The sequence below is a fragment of the Labeo rohita genome, chromosome 8, assembly GCF_022985175.1.
Source record: "Labeo rohita strain BAU-BD-2019 chromosome 8, IGBB_LRoh.1.0, whole genome shotgun sequence".
Classification (NCBI taxonomy): Eukaryota; Metazoa; Chordata; class Actinopteri; order Cypriniformes; family Cyprinidae; genus Labeo; species Labeo rohita.
The window spans coordinates 31067525-31088793 of NC_066876.1; the positions used below are offsets into that span (position 1 = coordinate 31067525).

Genomic DNA, 21269 nt, shown 5'->3' on the forward strand with positions numbered 1-21269 from the left:
TCAGAGCCCGTGTTTCCCTGGCAGACCGTCTGCCATTCCAAGAGGGTTCAATCAACTCCAATCTTCCATGTGTTCCTGAAAAGTTAGCCATGTGTGTAAATGCTTCCGAAACCTCCTAAGTGAAGAATGGGGCTTCCGCACATTCCCAGTGCTCCAGCCTTACTGAAGTGGGTAGTGCTATGATATACAGTGACTGGTATTCTTGTTGTGAGCCCCGGCCTAGGCCACAAAGGGGGTGCAGGAGGCTCGCTCGGGACACTGGAGGGGGGCAGCAGCTGTGGCACTTTGGTAGGGATCCCAATTCATCGGTCACCAACGTGACTCGGAGTGACCAACTGATGGGAAACGTCTCGGTTACGGATGTAACCCTCGTTTCCTGAAGGAGGGAATGGAGACGTCACGTCCCGTTGCCACAGCTGCTGTACCACCACTGAGCTGCCAGGTCACCGGCTCGGCTCCTCAATGAAAACCTGTGTATGCATTGCTGGATGCAATCATTGCATGCCAATGTGCATTGGCTCGTTTAGTTTACACTCTAAGTGGATTAGCGAGATCCCAATTCATCGGTCACCGACATGAAGTCTCCATTCCCTCCTTCAGGGAACGAGGGTTACATAATTAACCCGAGACGTTTTCACAACAAAACCCGACCAATTGCTACTCAAACCTAGCCCAATAATGTGTAAAATATTGGTGGGGTAAAATTAGGTAAAATTAGCATTCCATGGGGCTAAATATGACATTATTGGGGTCATTTTAATCAGCAGACATGAAAAACAAACTGAGGCAACAGTGTTAAAGTATCCCAATTCAGCGGAAAAAACGCAGACTTGGCAACACTGATGTTAACGTTCATATAACCAAGAAAATACGTTTTATATATATATTAAAAATATGGGTGTTATAAACCTTGAGAGAACATTCAGATTTAACATTCTCATGTTTTTCTTCATATATCCCTTCACATAACCAAGAAGAAACATTCTTAATGTGTCAAAAAGACTAGGAGTTTTGAAAGTTTTTAAAAAACATCAGAAATAACATTTTCATAACAGTTTATATATAATAAAATGTAATGTTTTTATGTTTGCATAACCAAGAAAAATAAATATAAAAATCTTTAAATATTGTAATTTGTGTTTTAGACATTTTAGACCAATTGCATTTAACATTCTCATAAGATTATCGAAATATATAATAGGATGTTTCTATAATATTTACATAACTGAGAAAAAATGTTTTAGAAATTCAGATACTCAATGTTCAGATAATATTATAGAATATAATGTTCCTCTAACGTTCACATAATTAAGAAGAAACAGTCTTAATACATTAAAAAAAGGTTGCTCTGAAAAAAAAAAAAAACATTGAAAAGTAATGTTTTCATAATGGTTTTAAAATTATAAAATGGAATGTTACTAAACATTTACATAACTAAGAAACAACATTCTTTACATATAAAAATGCATGCTTTAGATGTTAAAAAAACATTCAAATGTTACATGTACATAACATTTTCAGAATGATAGAATAAAATGATTCTCTAACGTTCGCATAACCAAGAAGGAATGTTCTTAATACATTAAAAACTTGACATTTTAAAAATTCAGAAATAAGAGTTTCATATTTTCAAAATGATAAAATGAAATGTTCTTTAAATGTTACTTTAAATGTTTGAATGTTACTTTAAATGTGGAAAATGGGTGATTTAAACATCACTATCAGAATGATAGAATGGAATGTTCCTCTAATGTTCACACAAGCAAGAAACAACATTCCTACGTTAAATACATTAAATAATCTACGTTTAGCCTTTTTACTTCTTCAGTCTTCAAAATTCATAAAAGCTGTGCTCATTTGTAAAGATGATCATGATTAATCAAGTATGTAAGAATCATGAACTTGTGTTGGTCACAGAGCTGATTTTATGCAATAATCCAAGATGAATAAATCCTGTTGGGTTATTGTTGAAGGAAGCAGGGTGATACAAACTACAAAAATATGTCATCACTGCAGTGCTGGATCAGATATCTGAGCCACTGAACAGTGTGCTTCCTGCTGAGCGTCTGCACTTGACCAATACTGCTCTCTGCTGCTCAGTCTGGGATTTGTTTATTCTTATAAAACACTGATTTGAGATTGTTTTCGTGTTAAACTATGTTACTTCTTTCTTTTTATTATGAATATTTTGAGACAGAGATAAAACAACACAGTTCATATAACACGTCGAGTCTATAGCGGTGCATGTTGTCACAATGTGAACCTCCCATTAAAGGGAATATTACTGACTTATTACATGATAATATATAATATTACTAACTTAACATTCAATAATATTATTGATTTAAATGCAATGACACTAATGGATGAGAACAAAACTGAATTGAGCTGAATAATGATGCTATTGTCTTTTAGAGCTGCTTCCAGGTAGTACATTTAGTTTACATATAAACATTGTGGAAACATTGTTTCGAAAATTTTCTAAAATGTTAAAATGTCCAGTTTTTTGTGTTTTGTTGTTGTGATTGATTTAAAAAGTTGAATGTTTATTAATATTCTAAGAAAGTTAAATTGTCCAGTTTTCTTGTCATGATTAGAACGTAAATTAAAAGTTACAAAAACTTCTCTTAAACGTTCAACTAATTTTATTTTCTCCCAAAACATAACATTTTTTGAATGTTTATTTGTAATATTTTAAGTTAAAATAAACATTAAAATGTTTTATTGTCTAGATTAGAGTGTTATTTAAAAGTTACAAAAACCTCTTAAACGTTCAACTAATTTTATTTTCTCCCAAAACATAACATTTTTTGAATGTTTATTTTTTAATATTCTCAGAAAGTTAAAATAAACATTGAAATGTTTTATTATCATGATTAGAACATTATTAAAGGTTACAAGAACTTCTGTTTACTTTCTTCCTAAACAGTACATTATTTGAATGTTTATTTTTAATATTTTAAGAAGAGTTAAAATGAACATTAAAATGTTTTATTGTTGTGATTAGAACGTTGTTTAAAAGTTACAAAAACTTCTTAAACATTCAACTAATTTTATTTTCTCACAAAACATAACATTGTTTGAATGTTTATTTTTAATATTTTAAGTTAAAATAAACATTAAAATGTTTTATTGTCATGATTAGAACGTTATTTAAAAGTTACAAAACCTTTTTAAACATTTAACTAATTTTATTTTCTCCCAAAACATAACATTGTTTGAATGTTTATTTTTAATATTCTTAGAAAGTTAAAATAAAATGTTTTCCTGTAGTGATTAGAATGTTATTTAAATGTTGCAAAAATGTTTCTTAGAACATTCATCAAGTACAAATAACATCACAAAGATGTTTTGAGAACGTATAGCAAATAATAATAAAGTTATAATACAATTCCATAAACATTGCATTGAGAATGTTTTGTCTCAACATTTATGTAATTTTTAAAAAGAACATCTGAAAATGTTGCCTGTTAGCTGGGTTTACTGCAGAAACTGCATTGTCTCATATTTGTTATTTTGGTGTTTATTTCTGTAAACAGTAAACAGCTTTGTAACAGTTTTGTATAAAGCACTACAGAAATAAGTGTGACTTGACATTAATAAAGATCACAGCATGTTTTCAGTGAGCAAGTGATAAATGAATGTAAAATGAGACCCTACAGAAGGAAGGTCAACATGTCAATCATCTCAGAGGTCACAACCCTTCAGAAAAAGGTCACGCTTGTTTTAAAGCAACAATAGGCTATATGTGTAAATGCAGGAGTGTGTTCAATGTCACCAGACCTCTGTTTGTATACATCTTGCAGCTGTGTGTCATTTATGGATCAGTATGTGTGATAGTGTGGACATGTAGATGCGTCCAGACGCCGTGACACGAGGCATCGAATCACACGCTGTAAAAATAGCAGCGTGTTCATGCAGCGTCTAAATACAGATGAGCAGTAAACAAGTAGCTAAACCTGGAAAGAAACGCAGAGGAGCTGCTCACAGCCGCAGGTACGCAAAATCTGCTCATAAATGACCTTTTAATGAAGATTAACAGCAAACTAATCTAATATCCAGGCCATGTGTTTAGTTCTGGGTTAAACTGGGTGACTCTTCATGGGCTGGAAGTCAAAATGACTCTCTGAGTCACAATCGTCTATGATTTGTCCTCAAACAGACAAACGACAGATGATTCATGCGGAGAAACTGCTGAACGTCTCAGATTTACATCTGACTGCTGAGACAACAACTTCTCATTTCATAGTTTAGTAAAACATTACATGAACTCTAATCTTACTCACTATTTTTGTCTTGTTTTCCAGTGCAAATGTCTAAAGATTTTTAAATCAAGATACATTTACTTGAGAAGCAAAATTATTATTTTTGATAAAAAAAAAATATTATTTTTGATCAGTTCAAAGCACTTTGAACTGCTTTTACATTTGTATTTGTTCTTGTTGTAAGCAAAAACTCACTTAATTTTAATACATTTTTCAGTAAACAAGTCATTTTGCTCCTCAAGTAGCTGTGACTTTATTTAAGAATCTTTAGACATTTGCACTGGAAAACAAGACATTTTTAGCAGTGCACAACCTATTAAGCAGAGGTCAGTCACTGAGGTGCAGACGGTGTTATGGAAGTGTCTTATCACAGATTTACAGTTTCTATTTTTACCCCCTGCTGGTTTTGAGCAACATATTTCCAGTAGTTTTAATAAGGTGCATCGGAATGAATTGTATTTTGCATTTGAAATGCAAACACACAGTGCTGCATGTTTATTACAGCTGTCTGTGTATCACATGAAGCAAAAATTCATTGTGAAAAATGCTAATATATATATATATATATATATATATATATATATATAATAACTGAAAATAAATTGTATTTTAGTTTCAACCTTTACACAAAAGTACATTTCAAAATGTATTTCAGGGGCAAGAAAATACATTTTCAGTCACACTCCATACACACACACATCTTGTACAGTGTGTTTCTTGCTGATTTTTTTGAAAATATACAAAAAATATACAAAAAATATATTGGAAGAAAATATATTTCCAGAAATATATATTTGAAACAAATACTTGCCATTTTTGTATTTTTTTTTTTTTCAATATACAAAAATACGGAGCCCCTTAAGGGACATGGTGGTGAAAAAAATCAGAGTGAGTGAAAAAAAATTCAGGGTGGGAGGAAAAATATTTTTCAGATTTTTTTGCGTTCTCTCGCAAAACATTTGCGTTCCCTCGCAAAACTTTTTTGCGTTCCCTCGCAAAACTTTTGCGTTCTCTAGCAAAACCAGTTGAGTTCGGACAAACACTATCTGTTAACTTTACAGCTTGTAGTGGTTCCTACATTGCACGTTCGCAATTGAGCGACTCATAGAGTTTGATTCTGAACTTGGACTCAAGTTGGCTATTATATAAATACATCAAAGGCACGATTTTGGTACATTCTAAAATGTAAACCACTGTAGGACCAAGTTCAGTACACACCTTATATACCAGAATAGCTCAGTATATAAACGTAACCCGCTAAATTGCACGTTAAGCGTATCCCCCAGAAAGAAAACTTAACGGGATAACAGAGTATAAAAGGCCGAGCTCGGTATAGAGTTTGTTATACATTTTAAATGTAGGAAAGCAGGTAAGCCCCGAATATGAACAGAAAGCTCTAAATTGCATGTTAAGCCTTTTCCTCCCATAAAGAAAACCCGGCTTTATGAAGACGTTGATAAAAAAAAGACCAAATATGGAATTATTAAAAATATATCCAATGTACCTTAGCTTAATATAAGAAGACAATGATATAAAAAGCCAACATTTTATGTTTTATTAAAAATAGGCAATTAATGAAGTAATCCATTAAACTAGTGGTTCTCAAACGTTCCAGTAGGTGGCGGCATGTCACTGTCTTAACGAGCAAGGCGTCCCGTCATTCATTCATTCATTCATTCATTCAATAACTAAGCAAATGGTTGTAGTTATGAATGGGTGATTAATCACGGACTCTCCGAATGGTTCAAAGCTGCAGATTAATTCAGAAACGAAACACCGCTGTTGCTTGGAGACACGCCAGTTCTGTTGCGGATTTCGTTGGAACTATTATTATTTCGTTAAATATAACAAACATCATGTATTTAAAATGTAGGCTACATTTAAAATGTCACTTAATATTACCCTTTTTGTTGAACTGCTATATAAAATAAATGTTGCATTTGCAGTCGTTTGGATATTGCATTCTCCTATTTTAAACATGAAAAACAATAACTCGCACAGGGTATTTTTCTGTATGGAAGACAGTTTTTTATATTTTATATACAGGGGTTGGACAATGAAACTGAAACACTGGCCAATATAGTGTTGGAGGTTTCATGGATATGTTTGCACAGCCTGGTGGCCTATCTTCACTGATTGCACACTGCACCAGTAAGAGCAGAGAGTGAAGGTTGACTATGTGCACCCAATGGATCAAACATTGTACCCTGAAAGTAGTGCCTTGTATCAGGATGATAATGCACCAATACACACAACAAGGCTGGTGACAGAGTGGTTTGATGAACATGAAAGTGAAGATGAACATCTCCCATGGCCTGCACAGCCACCAGATCTGAATATTATTGAGGGATGTTTTGGAAGGGCGAGTTAGGAAAAGTTTTCCTACGCCAGCATCACGTAGTGACCTGGCCACTTTTTTTTTTTGCAAGAGCAAGAGGAGAATAGCTTAAAATCCTTCTGGCTACTGTGCAGGACTTATATTTGTCATTCCCAGGATGAAATGATGCTGCATTGGGCACAAAAAGGCTCAACAACGTACTAATTGTTTTTTTTTTCAGTTTTATTGTCCAACCCCTGTATATATATATATGTATATATTTTTACAGTTTTTATATATCAGCTATTTGATCGCGCCGGCGCCTCGCAGCCTGTTCATTATTAAAATAATACACAGAATCACCCAAACAGATACAAAGTTACACTAGTCAGTTTAAATAGTCTGTATTAGTCTGTGTCGTACAGCGTGAGCACCGGTCCAATCCACTGCGGCACATTTTTGTTCACTATGATTTTTTCATGTCGATATTGGAACGTACAAAGCCCGGTTAATTTAATGCTTTAGCTGCAAATACATTGCGAATATGGAAACATTTGGATTTGTGCTGAAGGAGAGCCATACGTGAGCCCATACTTTCAGTTTCGCTTTAAATTATTTCTTTTAGTTTATTTATAGCTATAAGCTTATACCTGTTATTATATACTGCATTATATTATATTTATTCGTTAAAAATGAATAAGTTATAGTTTTTTGGTTTTAGTTTTTGGTCTGTTCTGAATACGGCTAAATTTAAAGGATTTGCTGTGAAGTGCAGGGAACTAATAGGCTATGTGTGTTTATAATGTTGGTATTATAACACGCTGTAGGCCTGCTGGTAGTATTATTTCTGAATAAATGGGACTAATAGGCTACGTGACTTGTTTGTTTTATTTTTCCTTTCAGAAACTTATATTTTTTTTTTTTAAACAAGCAGCAAACAAATTAACCATGGTTACTATACTTAAACCACTGTAACTACAAATACGTCTTAATTCGTCCATTAGCTTCCATTAAGCGTTTTCTGTATCCTAAAGGTTTTCTGTGGGGAGAAAAGACATTAGCAAGTTGCATTTATGACTGCTTTATTGAGAGTAATGCTATTAATATTAAAATTTTTATTAGTATGAATAGCATTTATTAATACCGAATTGGGCCTCCGCTGTCACTGTTTTAGTACATTAATCCACATTAAGCGTTTTAGGATTTTCCCAAATCGTGCCTTAAACTATAAGCAATTAAATGACTGTATTTCTATAATAGGCCACTTAAGTTCAAGTTCAGTATAAAACTTATATGAACCGCTCCGTTGTGAACATACTGAGCTGAGTAAACAGGAAGTGTTTGTCCGAACCCAACCGGTTTTGCGAGAGAACGCAAATGTTTTGCGAGGGAACGCAAAAAAATCTGAAAAATATTTTTCCTCCCACCCTGATTTTTTCACTCACTCTGATTTTTTTTCACCACCATGTCCCTTAAGGGGCTCCGTAGCCTGGTAATGTATTGGAAGTGTATTTTCTTTGATATATATTTTGAATTGTATTTAAAAATACATTTGAATTTTTTTTTTTGCCATACATGCAAGATTATTTTTCTGACCTCGTTGACAGATATTTGTTCTTGTTTTAAGCATAAACTCAATTAATTTTGCTACTTTTTTCATCTCAAGTAAATACATCTTGATTTAAGGATGTTTAGATATTTGTACTGGAAAACAAGACATACCAGTATAAATTTTGTCCTTGCGGCGACATATTTGTTCCCCATGAGGAAACAAGATTTGGACACAGTTGATACAGATACAGAAGATACAGTTTGGAAAGTAGAAAAAACATTACGCCCATGAAATTAACCCATAATGATAGGAATACAATTGTATGTGCGTGTGGTTCACATACATTTTGTCTGTTCCTCAGCATCAGTTCCCATCATGAAGGTAGAGCGGATCGGCATTGACATTCCCGTGTATGACCTCTCATTGATCCGAGAGCTGTGGGAGGGACGCGTGAAGAAATACAAGCAGCGGCAGAAGAAGGAGGAAGAGCGGATCAGCAAAAGTGCTCTGGCCAAGTGAGGATGACGAGCCAACAGAATCTAGAGCAGGACTTTTCATTTCTGACCTGAAATTAAACATAAATACACCTAATCCAGATGACTTGATCATTACAAACAGCTGTGTTTGATTAGGACTGGAGCTAAACTGTGGTCATGGATCAGGATTGAACAGCCATGCTCTAGAGCAGAGGTCACCAAACTTGTTCCTGGAGGGCTGGTGTCCTGTAGAGTTTACCTCCAACTTTCCTCAACACACCTGCCTGGAAGTTTCAAGTATACCTAGTAAGACCTTGATTAGCTGGTTCAGGTGTGTTTGATTAGGGTTGGAGCTAAACTCTGCAGGGACACCGGCCCTCCAGGACTGGGTCTGGTGACCCCTGGTCTAGAGAAACCGCTTATTAAAGAGCTGTCAGATGAGCTGATGTTGATCCTGTGTTTGGTTGGTTTAATAGGGTAAATGAGCAGTGGCAGTATCGCATCGCATGCAGGAAGCTGAAGAGCACTGAGGTCACAGCGCTGCAGTGTTACCTGGAGAGATCAGCTCTCAGTGAACTACACATCCTGCCCACCCATAATGACGGTGATGCACAAAATAAGGGCAAACTGACATAATGAATGATTTTAGTCATTATATCACCTGATGAAATAGATATTCAAAATAATTTCAGAATAAGTCTGAAATAAGCCTGAACTCTAAAACACCAGTCAAACGTTTTTGGACAGTAAGCTTTTTTACCTTTTTTTTTTTTTTTAATTTACGGTATTTGATCCAAAATACAGCAAAAGCAGAAATATTGTAAAATATTTTTACTATTTAAAATAACTGTTTTAGAAATTAATAATTTATTAAAGAAACCTGAAAAATTCTACTACTGTTTTCAACATATAATAATAATAATAATAATAAACAGGGATACGTAAATGTGATCTAAAATATTTACCCCCTTTTTAAGATTTATAATTTAAGAGTATATTTGCATATATGATGTTGGTTAATGGTCACATGACATGAAGGTAAACATATGTATATAGTGTTTCGTATTTTTGCGTTATTTTATACTTAATTTAAATTCAAATAAATATTTTTATTTATTTTTATTTTAGCTCTTTAGTGATGTTGGTTAATGGTCACATGACTAGTAGATAAACCATTATTATTATTAAGTTAAAAAATTATTACAATTACATTTTTATTTTTTCTAATTTTCACATTGCATGTAGGTAAACATTCAATATTTCATTTTAATATAATATTTTATTTTTATTATTTTACTATTATTGTTTTAAGTTTTTTAATTTTGTTTTAATATTACATTTATAGTTCTCTGATGTTGGTTAATGTTCACATGATATGTGACTCTGGAGCACAAAACCTGTCTTAAGTGGCACGGGTATATTTGTAGCAATAGCTAAAAAATACATTGTATAGGTCACAATTATACATTTTTCTTTTATGCCAAAAATCATTATATTTATGTCATCATATTTATGTTCCATGAAGATATTTTGTGAACTTCCTACCGTAAATATATCAAAAGTTAATTTCTGATTAGTAATACATTTTTAGTTGTCTGGTTTAGGTTAAAGATCAAATGACATAGATAAATTTAAAATATTAATTATTATATTAAAAAAAAATTTATTGTCTTAAGTTTATTTATATTTATTTTAATTTTAAATTTGTATTGTTCAAATAATTTATTAGCTTTCTTAATGCCTAAGAAATAAATTAACGACAAAACAGAAAAAAATATATAGATTTTTAAATAAAATAAATGTAATTTTTAATAAAAATTTTTTTAAATGTAATTAACAACAAATAAGAAGAATGGACAATATAAGATAATGGTTAACATGGAGGAATTTTCTGTATCGATTATTTACATATTTAAACCTCAACACAACACAATGTGTAATTCAAAATACGGGTAAAAGGAAATATTGGTAAATTTAAAAGAAATGCACCGATATCTTAGTTTTTCAACAGATTTTTTCTTGTAGTATTCATGAAGTGTTTATTTGCAAAACAGATAACAGATAATAAAAAAATGTAAAAATCACGTTCACAATTTATCACGTTGATATGTTATCACGTTTTTATTGTGTTTTATTGTGTTAGATGTTTTTTTTTTTTTAGTTATTTTTACTTAATCAAAATACCCCAATTGCAGTTGACTGATTGGAATGCACAGTGATAAAACACGAGTTATCTGTAATGTTCATTTGTCTAAAACTCCCGAACAATATCCCTGTTGAGACTCTGAATCTGACTTCTGACTGTCTGTGTCTCTCATGCAGACAATGACGCTGACAAGAAGAAGTTCATTTTTGAGCTGAATGGGAAAAAAATGGATGGTAACCATCTGAAAAAGCTTTCTCAAAGATGTTTTACAATGCATTTGTACTACTGTCTGAGATCCAACTGTGATTGTGATCTGCAGAAATTACCTGAAGATCTTCAGTATATGACTTATCTCAAAGAATGGCACATCCACAGGACCAGAATTCCTGAGATTCCCACTTACATCGAGGCATTTGTGGATCTGCAAGTGCTGGACGTCCCGAAAAACGGCCTGACGAAGCTTCCTCCTGAAATAGGTCAGAATCACCAAACCTGAAATACTAAAATCAACATATCAGAAATCCAATGCAAACGTCTCGTTTTTCACAGGAAAACTGATCAACCTGAAGGAATTAAATGTGAATTATAATAAACTGTTGAGCATTCCACCTGAACTCGGAGAATGTGAGAATCTGGAACGATTAGAGATGACGGCGAACGGAAACCTGGCCGAGCTTCCCTTCGAGGTGCGACACAGTGATCTGACACCATATAAATTATGTTCTTATGCATGAACTCCATTAAAAAAAACAATTTATTTTCAGCTGAGTAATCTCAAAAAACTGAAGCACTTAGACATGGCAGAGAATCAGTTTGCCAGTATTCCCATCTGCGTGCTTCGCATGGAAAACCTGAAGTTTTTGGACATCAGCAACAACAGACTCAAAGACCTGCCGGAGGACGTTGACAGGTGTGCGTTTGCAGTATTTCCGTTCATTATCATCTGTTCATCATGTGCCTGACACTGTGAATCTGTCCTCATCAGGCTCGAATCGTTAGAAACGCTGTTCCTTCATAAAAACAAAGTGCGATACGTGCCGATGACCATGACGAACCTCATCCATCTGAAGATGTTCATCATCAGCGCAGACGAGCTGTACAGCATCCCCTCACAATTAGTCGACAATCCTAAAATCAAGTAAGTGTAAACCCTACAGAGCCAACCCAGACAGAAAAATTCCTACAATGATCAACCGTGCAGTGCAAACAGCCAGCACCTGGTTATTTTAAGCAATTTAGAAATCCTGTGCTGAACGTGTCCCTGGGAAGTGGCACGTCTGGTCACCGTCCCTGATAGCACACATACATCTCGGAGACGTCTATTAGACATCTGCATTTACATCTGCAAGACATAGTTTGCTCATATGCAATACGTCTATTGGATGTTCCCTATCAGATGTCAAATAGACGTCTATTAGATGTCTTTAAGATGTTTATGATTTAGAATGTATGTAAAACTGACATCTTACAGACGTCTGCCAGACGTTTGTACACAGCAGATGCTTTCCAGATCAAGAGATCTTTAACAGACATCTTGCAGACGTACATGTGCTATCTGGGGTACCATAGAAATATTATGTTTTTTAACGTTTATGACGCCAGCTGTGGTCAAATCTCCTTAAAACTTTGCATGCGTGTTTAGAATCACCTGTCACATGTGCTCAGCAGGATTGGTGAAGTTTTGAGTTTTCATTTAGGCTTTATAGGATTTTGGGTATATTTGGACAGGCCTCTATTCTAAACAACCCTGTTACAGCTTCTCAAAGAGTAAATTTCAACATTTTTTGATAATTATTGGCCTGGAGACTCCAGAGAATTGTACTGCATTGGTTTTTCCCAGAATGAGTGAAAAACATATAACTAGTTTGCAAAAGTAGGTTTTTTACATCTCAGGCATTTAACAAACAATTTGATTGACAGCAGTGGTTCTAGAGGCAAAGTTGTCCGGAATGAGAAGTTCTATGGTATGATATAAATATATTGCGCAAATGAACGAAAAACTGTGCAACGTACAATGGTTTATGCCTTTGAAAAATGCGATATCGCCCCCCAGTGGCTGATTTCGTTCAAATTTCTCTCAGACCTTTGGGGGCCTTGAGTCGAACATGCCCACTGAGTTTTGTTCTGACCAGCCTCCATTAACCTTGTTTAACTGTTTTTTTGAGATACGCAAATGTTCTTATAGACACTTGTGGCACTTTGGACCAAAACCGTGCACAGTGATTTTCATGTTGATAGGACAAATGGTTGCATAGGTATAGCCATTTTTATGTTTTTTTCTCTTTGTCCTGCGACCTCATATTGAACTCTTACATAAGTGCGATATCTCATTCCGCTCAGGAGTTATAGGCATTTTACTAAAAATGGCCCCGCCCCCTTTCAAGCGTTTTGGCGTCTCTTTGCGACAGAGGATTGGAAGTTCAACTTTTTTTTGATAATTATTGATATTCACTCTCCAGAGAATTTTTCTGCACTGGTTTGGTTATGATCGGGCCAAGAACCTAGGACTAGTTCACAAAAGTAAAAAAGCAAAAACCCAGCTCACAATCGAATATGAGGCATTTTGTCTGGCGTGAGCCAAGGATTCCAGTGACATAAGACACTTGAGCCTGCAACTGACGTTTTAGAAGTTCTGAGCAATTTCGTACTTTTGATCGCTGTAGCGCCCCCCCGTCAGGCCAAATGGGGTGAGCATTGGTGATGTTGTAGGCGGTATGAGTACTACCATCCCTCCAAGTTTCAAGTCTTTACGATGTACGGTCTGGTCTGCACAATCAGTTTTTATGCGGAAATCACTCATCCGTGACCATTTTAACAATTACAATAAGGTTTCAGCACTACGCCCCTGAACCCCTGAGAATGTCCTCCCTAAGTGTTCAAATAAGTCGATCCAGAAGTTTGTAAGAGCTATCATTATAGTGCACTTCTGTTTTTATACTGCACAGTACACATAAAAAAATTAAAAGCATGTTAAAAAAAAATAAACTGCTGGGTATATGGCCTACTTAAAGGAAAAGTCCACTTCCAAAACAAAGATTCACATAATGTACTCACCCCCTTGTCATCCAAGATGTTCATGTCTTTCTTTCTTCAGTCGTAAAGAAATTATGTTTTTTGAGGAAAACATTTCAGGATTTTTCTCCATATAATGGACTGATATGGTGCCCCGAGTTTGAACTTCCAAAATGCAGTTGTAAACGATCCCATCCGATTAAGAAGGGTCCTATCGATTGGTTATTTTCATTTTAAAAAAAATACAATTTAAATACTTTTTAATCTCAAACGCTCATCTTGTCTTGCTCTCCCTGAACTCTGTGTATTCTGGCTCAAGACGTTTAGGGTAAGTTGAAAAACTCCAATCGTATTTTCTCCCTCAACTTCAAAAGTAATTTCAAAATCATCCTACATCGCTGCAGAAGTACCGACCCAGTTTTTGCAAAGTGAACATGCAAAGAAGATCAAACACCCTTAACAAAAAAGGTAAAACAGGATACAGGACAATTTTGAAGTCGAGGGAAAACATGAGATGGGAGTTTTTCGACATACCCTAACTGTCTTGAGCCAGAATACGCAGAGTCCAGGGAGAGCAAGACAAGATGAGCGTTTGTGATTAAAAAGTATATAAATTGTATTATTTTTATTAAAATAACCGACCGTTTCGCTTGATAAAACCCTTCTTCCTCGGTTAGGATCGTTTACAACTGCATTTGGGATCGTTTGAAGCTGCATTTAAACTGCATTTTGAAAGTTCAAATTCGGGACACCATATCAGTTGGAGAAAAATGCTTTTCCTCAAAAAAATTTCTTTACGACTGAAGAAAGAAAGACATGAACATCTTGGATAACAAGGGGGTGAGTACATTACATGTGAATCTTTGTTTTGAAAGTGGACTTCTCCTTTAAGACTCATATCCAGATCAGCCTCCATCAGTTAATTGTGTTAAACTTGCATTTGCTAGTAATACATTTCTGTTTGTTCACAAACATTTGCATTCTCTCTTAAAAGAATTACGCTCCTCTAAGAAACGCTCCTCTTTGTGTTGGCTTGCAAAGCATTTAAATAGAAGAGAATAGTATGTACTACAATCAAATGAAGGGCATCAGAGCAGGACGTGTCTCATCCTGTGTTATTTTTAGAATAAAACAGGAGTAGCTGCTGCTGTCCAAACCCCTGAAAACACTCTTTCTGTTCCAGATTCATCCGATTATATGACAATCCAATAAACACTGAGAATGAAGAGATGAACATAGACATAGAAACTCAAGATGAGCGTGACAAGGAGTTCATGAAGACATACATCGAAACTCTTCAAGACAGAGGTGAGAATGATGAACGATAATGATACATCCATGAACTGAATATGAATCAAAGAAGCAAAAAGGATGCAAATATACATATATATATATACTGCCGCTCAAAAGTTTGGGATCAGTAAGATTTTGAATGGTTTTTAAAGACGTTCCTTATGCTCATCAAGGCTGCATTCATTTGATCAAAAATACAGAAAAAAAATGTAATACAGTAAAAATGTTATTACAATATAAAATAATAGTTTTTATTTTAACATACTTTAAAATATAATTTATTCCTATGATGCAAAGCTGAATTTTCACCAGCTGTTACTCCAGTCTTAAGTGTCACATGATCCTTCAGAAATCATTCTAATATGCTGATTTATTATTAGAATTACCAGTGTTGGAAACAGTTGTGCTGCTTAATATTTTTTGTAACATGTGATACTTTTTTCAGCAATAAAAGATTAAAAAGAACAACATTTATTTAAAATGATCAAAGGTTTGGGGTCAATACATTTTTATTCTTTCTTTTTTTGAAAGAAATTAATATGTTTATTCACCAAGGATGTGTTAAATTAATAAAAAGGGACAGAATAGATTTATATTGTTAGACAAGATTTATATTTTGAATAAATGCTTTTCTTTTTAACTTGTTATTCATCAAAGAATCCTGAAAAATAGAATCACAGGTTGCAAAAAAACCAACACTGATAATTCTAATAATAAATCAGCATATTAGAATGATTTCTGAAGGATCATGTGACACAAGACTGGAGTAAAAGCTGATGAAAATTCAACTTTGCATCACAGGAATAAATTATATGTTAAACAAAGTATATTAAAAAAAACATTATTTTATATTGGGGGTTTTTTTCTGTATTTTTGATTTAAAAAATGCAGTCTTAATGAGCATAAAGGACGTCTTTAAGAAACATTACAAGCGATAGTATATCATACACACACACACACACACACACATATATATATATATATATATATATATATATATATATATGAATTAAAAAGGAGCCAATTCAAAAATTCTGCCCAAACATGCTGATTCTTTTAAATTGTAAAATAAAAAAAACAAAGATTATTGGAGCATTTTTACAATAGCATTATGTCTTGAGTCTTTCTACTTGACAATATTTAATTCAAAGTGTTGCTTGCCATTTCTTTGTAATTACTATTTACTAGCAGTTACAAGTATTTGCAACAGCCAAGCTGTTTACAAGTAAATGCAAAGCCATTTTTTCACTGCATCAAAGAGCTGCTGCACCCAGTTCATTCGGAAAACAGTTTGTGCATCATTTGCAAATATTAAGCTTTAGCTAATTCTTCCCCAAATGACTCTTTTTCAGACACTCAGCCGGCATACACCACTAAAGTCACCTTGAGCTGCCTGCTGTAGAACCAGATGAACGTCTGCAAGTGTAAATATGACACAGATTGATTTCAGTGTGTTTTAAATGCTTCCATTGGAGTCTATTTATTAGTTTTCTCATTCCGAGTTCAATTAAAACTAAAATGCAGGTTACACGGGATGCCAAGCTGTTAGTATCTCAGGGGTTTGGGTTTCTTCTGTAGCAGTGTTTACTATTTGTGACCCTGAACCACAAAACCCTTTTTTTTAAAATAGAGATTTAAAAATCATCTGAAAGCTGTATAAATAGTAGGATAGGACAATATTTGGCCCGAGATACAACTATTTGAAAATCTGAAATCTGAGGGTGCAAAAAAAATCAAAATATTGAGAAAATCACCTTTGAGGTTGTCCAGATGAAGTTCTTTGCAATGCATATTACTAATCAAACATTAAGTTTTAATATATTTAATTTCCAAATCTTTACTTAACATCCAAATGATTTTTGGCAGAAAAATTGATCAATTGACCCATTCTACTTAAAGTTTTGTGGTCCAGGGTCACATTTAAGAAAAACAGCTAGTAGTAGGTTTGAAGTTCATATTTTCCTTTTTGACTGCATTTATCATTCTTACTAGTTGAAACTAGCTCAAAACTGATCCCAAACCCATTTGATTTGGTTTTCTGTGAAGATTTCCATTGTTTAGTTTGTTTGATGTGACCAAACGTTTCACAGCATGATGATGATGATGATGATGAATCATGGTTGAACCTTCTGTCTGGAAGTCAATGTTTTATAAGATATTTAAAAAAAAAAAAAAGATGTCATTTTAATTTATTGTAATTAACCAAATCAAATCCACAATTTCCTATCTTGCCTTCAGGAATAAATACGACATGCAAACACCTCAAGTTTCTCTGTCAGTGTCAAAAATTATAAATCCAATCCTGGAATGTGAAATGATTTATTTAAACATTGATCAATGAAAAGCTCAACGAACGCTCATAACAAACGAATGCTTAATGTGCATCGAACACATCAATAAAATCTCATCAGAAGGCATCTACAAACCAGTCTTCGAGGAATGGCTGCATAGACATGAAGAATGGCACCTAGAGCCGAAACATCATTAAAAAACAAAGTGCAGTTCATTGGAAAACATCTAAAATTACTTTAGTGGGACTAAGACCATCTCGAGTCAGTGCACATCAATCTACAGCACCGATTGCATAAATAGAGTCACATCTAGACTTCTGCTCTGACATCATTTTCAAGTATGCATCATAATCAGGTCCCCAGAATTGGCAATTGAAACATTTCCTCTGCTCTGTGCTGCAAAAGTACATCAATAAAGCAGAAATCATCATGGATTTGTTACCATCGTCATGGTTATTGCTGCGGTGTGTAACATGATAAAATGCAAATGATCAGATCATCTGTTGCTAATGGAGTCGCAATGTGTTTGGAAACCGAATTCTGCTTTAAACATGCAAAAAAAAAACACTTTTTAATTAAATAAATTCACATAAAAGTCAGTAAGAGTCTGCTCTGTTAGAAAGCAATGATAAATCAGTAAAGCTGTTTTAAAAACATATAATTCAGACCTCTGGAAATATACTGGAAATGATATCAGGACATCAGCAACACAGAAACATTTAATGTCTTACAGGAATAGTTTAGCCAGAACGTGCGGAAAATGTGCTCACACCAGTGGATCCATTGCAGTGAATGGGTGCTGTCAGAATTAGATTCCAAACAGCTAATAAAACATTTTTTTTGTCTTCTCAAGATGTTAACTGACAGACTGGAGTGGTGTTTATCAGCTATTTGGACTCTCGTTCTGACGGCACCCATTCACTTCAGTGGATCCACTGGTCAGACAGTCATGCAATGACACCTTTTTCTCAAATCTGATGCTCAGGTGTGCACATTTTCAGCATATTTTAATTTTTGGCCTTTAAATCAAGTCGATTGTGAGGTAGCAGCTCTGTGTTGAGTAGCTGGTGCTCATAAATGACTTACAGATTAAATACATTAACTTTGTAATAATTCATCTATCAAAGCTGCACCTGACCTAAAGAACAATGATTATGTCCATTTTGTGCTGTTTATCGATAAAAGACGCTGCGCTCTGGCTGTACGTGCACTGCATGTTTAAATGCTCTTAACTAACTATGACATTATTATTGCAGTCTGTACAAGTTAAGCGCCGTTATATAGTAATATAGTAAAGGACTACAGTTTACATTCAGATACACGGCAGCACATGAACTACACTGCAAAAACCACTTTCTTATTTAGTATTTTTGTCTTGTTTTACAGTATAAATATCTAAAGATTTTTTAAATCAAGATACATTAACTTGAAAAGGAAAATGACTTATAAAAAAAGAACAAATATCTGCCAATGGGCTCAGAAAAATCAACTTAATTTTTTTTTTCTGACCACACAGGTATTCTTTTTTTGTTTTAAGCATTAATAAGCGTTATTTTGCTTTTTAAGTAAATGTATCTTGATTTGAAAACAAGACAGAAATATTGAGAAAAAACTTTTTTTGCAGTGTAAGCCAAAATATGGAGAAGGCACATTCTCTTTCAAAGACCGAAGGATAAAAAAAAAAAAAAAAAAAAGACAGACATTTAGACATTCTGTAAAAAGCCTAGTCAGACACACTGCTGGAATAAAACCCAAACCGGGAGTTTCCTGTTCGGTTTATAAACTGCTGTCCTGTAAAAGAGGCTCGTTGTCTTCGTCACTCACAGGAACCGATCCGTTCTCCGTGACGCCGCTTGCAGGCTCAGTCATCACACGCGTGCTGCATGTCTTCACCGCCGGCACGTGTTGAACCGGAATGAAAACCGCCACCAGCAGAGCCAGAATAACCGTACACGCACCAAACAGGAAGGGAGGACCTGGAATCACACGCTTCTGAAAGATAAAAGACAAACACTGTATAGAAATACAGACTTCATATAGAGTGATTTTGCTCAGAGGGCTCTCGTACCTCTTCAGTGTCAGGTGAAACAGGGTTTGGCTGCATGGGGCTCATCTCCTTTAGTTCCACGTTGAAGAGGAAGAATATGAATCCGAACATGGCCGGGCCAAGTCCGTTACACAGACCTCGAATCCCTGTGATCATGCCCTGAACGGCTCCTAAAACACAACAAATACAAACAATCAATCCCTGGAATATTGCTTGGTGTGTGCATTGCTAAAAACAAAGAAATAGCCAACATAAATAAATAAAACTAAGAAATAAATATATAAACAGTGTTGGGGTAATGCATTACAAGTAACACAAGTTACATAATCAGTATTTAAGCAACGCACTTTTTAATTTACAAGAAAATATCTGTTACTTTTTTAAATAAGTAGCACCAGTTACACTGTTTTTTTCCATGTATTGACTGACAGCTCTCCAGTCCCAATGTTGAGAGAAATTGAGAATTATATTTCCTGCAGCCTAAGGGTTATTCATTTCACTTTTGGTGTGAAATGGCTTTTCCATTTTGTCAAAAATATAATTTTTTATATTTAATAAAAAAAAACAAAAAAAACCAAGCAAGCCCAACCCAGATTAGAAAAAGTAATGCAAAAGTATCGTAAAGCATTACTTTACAGAAAAAGGAACTAAGTAACAGAATTAGTTACTTTTTAAGGGAGTAATGCAATATTGTAATGCAGTACTTTTAAAAGTAACTTTTGCCAACACTGTATATAACCAAATACATATTACACAAAATAATGAAAAAAAACAAAAATTATTTTCTTACTCAGTATTTCTGTCTTGTTTTCCAGTACAAATATCTGAGGATTCTTAAATCAAGATACATTTACTGGAGAAGCAAAATGACATTAAGTCTAGTTTTCTGAGAAATGTATCAAATTTAAGTTTTTCTTAAGATGAGAAGAAATATCTGTCAATGGGGCAAAAAATAAAAAATTGTCCTGTTTGAATTAAGATCATTTTTCTTTCCCCAATTAGCAGATATTTTTGTTTCAATTTAATTTTGTATAGATAATCAGAAAACTACACATAAAAAATAAATAAATTAAATAAATTTTACATTGCTTAATGTAAAAGTAACATTTGCAGTGTATGTAATTTTTGAGCAAAATTATTAATCACGATTATTGTCATTTTACAAACCTCTTTTTACATATCGCACTTTCACAAAAGCACAAATCAAGAGAACATCAAATTGCATGGTTGCACGGTCATCAGATGCCCATTTTCCACAAGTTGATATGATTCTTTAAGGTCCTGTTCTGGTCCAGGTTGCTTTAAATGTTAATGAGCTCTGCTCGCCCCACCCCTCTCTTCTCTTTGTGGAGTGACAAGCCAGTTTACTTTAGCTGCGTTTAGCCGCTAAACTTGCTAACTAGCATGTTATAAGGAAAGGTAATCGCACAGATGCATAAAAAACCCCTTATATTCACTTCTGCTGTAAGTGAAGCTGAATCACAAATGATTTGTGCAAACATACACAGATATATGTAGGTCGGAGGCGCGTTCCCTTCACAAATAAACGTAATCCACTGCATCTTCAGCGGCTCAGATGTCGGGAGTAAATGACGACCACTATGTTCATTATTACATCCAGCAACACAACACCTCAATCGCTCAATCAGAGATATTCTTGTCTAACTTACATCCCTGCTCCTGCATCGAAACAATGGAGGTCGGACTTTTACAGCTGATTTAAGGCGGGTCTGAGGTAAGACGCTCATGTCAATCAACTATCGTGGGAGCGGCCTCTGTTGGTGTGACAACACACCGACAGGCATCTGAGAACGGCTCGATTTGAAAACGGGGATATTATTTTTACAGATTAATTAAAAACCACTGCATG

The 21269-nt window shown here is 34.4% G+C and overlaps 3 protein-coding genes across 3 annotated transcripts in view; 1 reads left to right on the forward strand and 2 right to left on the reverse strand.

The window, feature by feature from the left end:
• LOC127169745 (protein FAM240B) overlaps positions 1 to 8602 on the reverse strand; it is a 19232-nt gene extending 10630 nt beyond the window's left edge. The window contains exon 1 of the mRNA XM_051117335.1: positions 8478 to 8602. The gene's annotated coding sequence lies outside the window, so the exon portion shown is untranslated. The remainder of the gene's footprint in view (positions 1 to 8477) is intronic.
• Positions 3848 to 17650, forward strand: lrrc2 (leucine rich repeat containing 2). The gene is made up of 10 exons (XM_051117336.1): positions 3848 to 3996; positions 8496 to 8649; positions 9087 to 9214; positions 10933 to 10983; positions 11071 to 11232; positions 11306 to 11442; positions 11521 to 11666; positions 11742 to 11894; positions 14952 to 15076; positions 16414 to 17650. The coding sequence occupies exons 2-10, from the start codon at positions 8510 to 8512 to the stop codon at positions 16461 to 16463; spliced, it is 1092 nt and encodes a 363-aa protein (XP_050973293.1). The 5' UTR covers positions 3848 to 3996; positions 8496 to 8509; the 3' UTR covers positions 16464 to 17650.
• mfsd14bb (major facilitator superfamily domain containing 14Bb) overlaps positions 17367 to 21269 on the reverse strand; it is a 14566-nt gene continuing 10663 nt past the window's right edge. The window contains exons 11-12 of the mRNA XM_051117318.1: positions 19421 to 19569; positions 17367 to 19344 (exon numbers count right to left, since the gene is read on the reverse strand). Coding sequence (XP_050973275.1) covers positions 19129 to 19344; positions 19421 to 19569 — 365 coding nt within the window. The 3' untranslated portion in view covers positions 17367 to 19128. The remainder of the gene's footprint in view (positions 19345 to 19420; positions 19570 to 21269) is intronic.

Bases quoted from the DNA above. Each gene is read 5' to 3' on its own strand.
- lrrc2 (XM_051117336.1), top strand. From the start codon at position 8,510: ATGAAGGTAGAGCGGATCGGCATTGACATTCCCGTGTATGACCTCTCA. The intron at 9,215-10,932 runs GTGATGCACAAA...TCTCTCATGCAG, and splicing joins CCTGCCCACCCATAATGACG to ACAATGACGCTGACAAGAAG. The intron at 11,667-11,741 runs GTGTGCGTTTGC...TGTCCTCATCAG, and splicing joins CTGCCGGAGGACGTTGACAG to GCTCGAATCGTTAGAAACGC.